Source organism: Sardina pilchardus, chromosome 20 (assembly GCF_963854185.1).
Source record: "Sardina pilchardus chromosome 20, fSarPil1.1, whole genome shotgun sequence".
Taxonomy (NCBI): domain Eukaryota; kingdom Metazoa; phylum Chordata; class Actinopteri; order Clupeiformes; family Clupeidae; genus Sardina; species Sardina pilchardus.
The window spans coordinates 8,406,047-8,411,046 of record NC_085013.1 but is presented as its reverse complement, the minus strand read 5'-3'; the positions used below and the strand labels follow the sequence as shown (position 1 = coordinate 8,411,046).

The window sequence follows — 5,000 nt, the reverse complement described above, 5'->3', positions numbered from 1 at the left end:
ATGCATGGCGTTCTCTTTAAAAACGTATCCATTGCGCCTATACCTGCTGCACTCCGCCATACGGAATAACGAACGAAGTCACCGAACGAACTGTTGTTGACGTTACGTAGTAGGGCAATAACAATAAGTAGCCTACACACAGCACAGTACGATACAATAAACTGTAGCCTATTGTTGTTTGTGCTGCAAATAAGATTTCAATTGATAGTGCAATAAAATGAATTTTGAAATGGATAATGCTTTTTAAAATGTCATTAAATTATCAAGTCTTAGAGATTCCGCGGCACCCCTGAGCATGCGTCACGGCACCCCAGGGTGCCGCGGCACCCACTTTGAAAACCCCTGATCTAAGTTATTTTAATTAATTGATCTAAATTGGTTGTTTCTCCTGGTAGCCTTAGCCCGCCTCACACACAGCTGTTTGGCGTGTGTGTGTGTGTGCGTGAATAGGCCCAGGCTATATGGGTGTTTGGCGTGTGTGTGTGTGTGTGTGTGTGTGAATAGGCCCAGGCTAGATGGGTGTCTGGTGGTTGTCGCTGTCGCGGTGACTTGCGTGCAAGCGTGTGTGGGTGAGGAGTGAAATGCGATGTTGCTCCCCGGGCCCAGAATAGCATAAGACTGGCCCTGCATATGACAGATGCAGATACACACACACACACACACACACACACACACACACACACACACACACACACACACACTCACACACACACACACACACACACACACACACACACACACTGTGATCCCTGTACACACTAAGACCCAGCAGTGCGGTTGACGGGTCCCCCGGTGCTCTACAGGCTCGTACTACCTGACCACCACGTACGGCGCGCTGGAGCACATCAAGAACTACGACCGGCAGCCGGCCACGCGGCAGCTCAGCCTGGAGGTGCAGGACTCCATCCACCGCTGGGAGCGCAGGCGCACCCTCAACAAGGCCCGCGTGTCACGCTCCTCTGTGCAGGTGAGGCTCCCTCTGGGACACACACACGCACGCACGCACACACACACACACAAACACAAACATGCACGCACACACGCACGCACGCACGCACGCACGCACGCACGCACGCACGCACGCACGCACGCACGCACGCACACACACACACACACACACACACTCATACAACATGTGGTCCACGGATGGATCTCCACTGGGTAGGGTGGGTGTGGATCTTAATTGTTGTAATGTGTGTATTGTGAAGGCATGATATGCACAGCTTCAGTCCAAAACAAATTTCCCGATGGGACAATATTGTATCGTGTTAAACAACCCACATCACTACTACTGCTTCCCATGGGAAATCGTTGAAACACAGCCACAGCCAGTGCTTATTGGGGACTCATTAATCCCAGCGAGGGCGCCTGTGCACATGCACGTACGTACACACACTCAACCATTCATGCTAGATAAAGGACCGTAACTCAGTGAGATTTCTTTGAATGACTTGAGTGTACTGGTGGTTCCCATGGTCTTTTGTCTTTGATGGCCTGCTTTAACCTGCAGGCTGCTGCTTTACCTTTCCAACAGTGCGGCCAATCAGACCATGCTAAACAGTCATTATCACTGCAGGCCCACCTTCTTTGTATGTCAGTGGGGGGAGACTGAACCAGTATAATGGCACTGCACTGTAGAAGAGTGCATAGCGTATGTACATTTATTTAACCTACTCATTACGCTTTTGGAGTACATCCCCAATGACATGAGTGATTGATGTGGTATTGTCATGATTCCAGGACAATATCCATATTCTAATTGAGGAGTTTACTGTGTTTTTTTTATCCATCGGCTGTTCTCCATTAGAGGTTTTTTTTTTTTATTCAGGCAACTATAATAAAACTGCATATACTGAAGAATCTATATAAAGAACATATAAATTCATGTTTGAATGGTTTTGATGTCAACCAAGGTCAGGGTTCCTTCCTCTTATTTCATTTTAAAATGAAATGGAAATATATTAATGATGATCAATAAAATGAATGCAAATAAGCTTTAAAGTGGTGCACTCAACATGAAGATGACTTGTCTAAAGATCAATAATCATGCCAAATAACACCCCCCTCCCCCTTAAAGTGCTGCACTCAACATGAAGATGATTTGTCTAAAAATCAATACTAAGACAAAATAAGCCCCTCACTCACACACACATGCGCGCGCGCACACACACACACACACACACACACACACACACACACACGCACACACAGTTTATTCCCAATTGTCCACAAACTCTATAACTAACAATTCTTTGTCAGTCTCTCATGGACACACACACACACACGCACACACACACACACACACACACACACACACACACACACACACACACACACACACACACACACACACACACGCACACACAGTTTATTCCCAATTGTCCACAAACCCTATAACTAACAATTTTTTGTCAGTCTCTTATTGACACACACACACACACACACACACACACACACTCACACACACTCACACACACTCACACCCTCACACTCATACAACCAGAAAATCAGAGTAGATGCTTTCATCTTTGCAGCTGCCTCTCAGACTCTGTTTAATGTTCATGTCCTGTTAAACAGAAGGCACGTCGTCACTAGACAGTATCCATTGTTTACAGAGAATTGCGGGTATCATTAACATAATCTCGCTTCCTGTTTTTAGACTGTCTCCACACTTTTTTCAGTTCATTGCTTTAGTTGATAATATCAGCAGTACACATTAATGCCAGATATTATGTCAACTAATGGTCCAAAAAACTGTGTGTGCGTGTGTGTGTGTGTGTGTGTGTGTCTGTGTCTGTGCGTGTGTGTCTGTGTATGTATGTGTGTGTGTGTGTGTGTGTGTGTGTGTGTGTGTGTGTGTGTGTGTCTGTGCGAATTCTATATTTGAAAATGTGCACAACTTTTTGGACCTACGTGAAGAGATTGGCTCTGGTGTCTCTCTAGCGCTGACAGAGGAAGCATTCCCATTCAATTCCCAAATAGTCCTGGGACTGGGATCTAGCTTTAAACATAATGTTAATTCTTTCATTTTTTTAATGCTGACTGTTGATTTCAACACATCATGTGAGTCATTTGTACTTCCCATCTGAAACTAACCAGTCCACCACCCATCCAAATACCACTCCTGTGACCCTCCTCTCTCTCTCTCTCTCTCTCTCTCTCTCCATCTCTCCATCTCTCTGTCCCCAGGACTTCATCAACGTGTCCCTGCTGGAGGCCGGCGCCAACACCAAGACGCTGGGCGTGCGCCCGGCCACCAGTGCCCAGGACCTGTGCGCCCAGTGCGCCGACAAGTTCGAGGTGCTGGAGCCCGGCATGTACTGCCTGAGCGTGCTGGTGGACGGCGTCTACAAGGCGCTGGGGCCCGACGAGAAGCCGCTGGACGTCAAGTCGGCGCTGCACCACAGCGAGCCCCGGAAGGAGTACTACTTTGTGTACCGGCGCGGCCGCTGGCCCGAAGCCGAGACTGAGAGCGCCGCGCCTGAGGCCGAGGCAGAGGAGAGAGAAAAGGAGGAGGTGGAGCAGGAGGAGGAGGAGGTGGAGGAGGAGAAGAAGGAGGAGGTGGAGGAGGAGGAGGAGGTGAAGGAGATGGAGGAGGTGACGGAGGTGGTGAAGAAGGAGGTGCAGGAGGAGAAGGAAGCGCAGGCAGATGAGAGTGCTAGGATAGAGGAGGAGGAGGAGGTTCAGACTGAGACCTCCTCCGAACCGATCTCCCAGGAGGAGAGTCTGATTTGAGGGAAGTGTGCAGGTGCGCAAGGGAGCTTGCATGCTGGTGTTTGTGTGTGTGCGTGTGTGTGTGTGTGTGTGTTTGTACTGGAGAGAATGAGCGGATGACTGTTTCTTTGTACGTCTGTGGAAAGGCATGAGAACGTGTGTGTGTGTGTGTGTGTTACATTGTGTTCATGTGTACAGTACATTTGCACATATGCAGCACCCTAGCATGTTCATGGATGGATATCCAAAAGGGGACTAGGTGCGGTGCTGCTTCTTTGGAAAAACAACCACATCCTTCACTACAATGAGAGCACCACAACGCTCCCTGGCTCAGTGAACAACGACTAAAGGACACTTCCTTCCCATTGGACAAATATTATAATCATGCGGAACCAATCAGCAGTCAAGCCTGCTCCTGCTCACCGCTTATAGTAAGATAAATACCACTGGCCTTTAATGATGACAGAGACCAGCTCAGTGAACACGAAACACAGACGCGCACAATCTGCGAAATTACCTCGCTGTCCAGCGCTTCCAACGGCGGCAGAGAGCTGGAATGAGGAACTAAGGATTCTGCATGTTTGTGTAACATTAACCAGTCTAAACATGGACCTGCCTACGCTCTGTAGGGAAGATCGTACTGTTTACTTAGTCCCGTGCAGCTGTGAAGGGCAGAATGTCTTTAAAGCCGGTCGGGTCCGTCGCTGCCAAACAAAGTGCCTTTCCTTGTTCATGGGTGGCTTCAAAATAAAACTGTCTGCACACGTCAGTCCTTTATGCAAGTTAGCTTTCGGTCAGTTTTTCTCTGTTTTTGTTTGTCTGGCACCTTCTTTATTGTGAGTGCGGTGTAACTCCTCCAAGACTTGTTCATGGGTGGGAAATGAACCATTTGAAATGATGCACATCTATCACTGTCACTGACAGATACAGTACATGTTCAAACTCACCAGACACTCAATAGTAAGCCATTTTCTTATGTCTGAAATCGACCAGCCACCATCATAGATGGCCACTCAGCACTGGGCTGAAGGCTGGTGCTTATTTGCCATGTTATCGCCTACGTCCTACAGGAGCTGCCTCTGCAGCGGAGGATATGGTGAATGTCTCTCCTATTCATTATGTGCTGCTGGGAACCACGTGCCAGCGTTGTAGAGTGCAACAGGGAACAGTTTCATGGCACCAGCCATGACTCACCTTCTCAGAGATCTGTGAGTGACAGTAACCTCTTTGCCATCTCGGGAACAGGAAACTGACTGAATGTCCACATGGGACATTCTCATCTCATA

At 48.2% G+C, this 5,000-nt stretch overlaps 1 protein-coding gene across 1 annotated transcript in view; it reads left to right on the top strand.

Moving 5' to 3' along the window:
- Positions 1-4,967, top strand: part of rin3 (Ras and Rab interactor 3) — a gene marked incomplete at its 5' end in the record, with an annotated part of 22,059 nt that extends 17,092 nt beyond the window's left edge. The window contains 3 exons of the mRNA XM_062523458.1: positions 804-967; positions 3,190-3,517; positions 4,960-4,967. Coding sequence (XP_062379442.1) covers positions 804-967; positions 3,190-3,517; positions 4,960-4,967 — 500 coding nt within the window. The remainder of the gene's footprint in view (positions 1-803; positions 968-3,189; positions 3,518-4,959) is intronic.
- Positions 4,968-5,000: the final 33 nt, after the last annotated feature.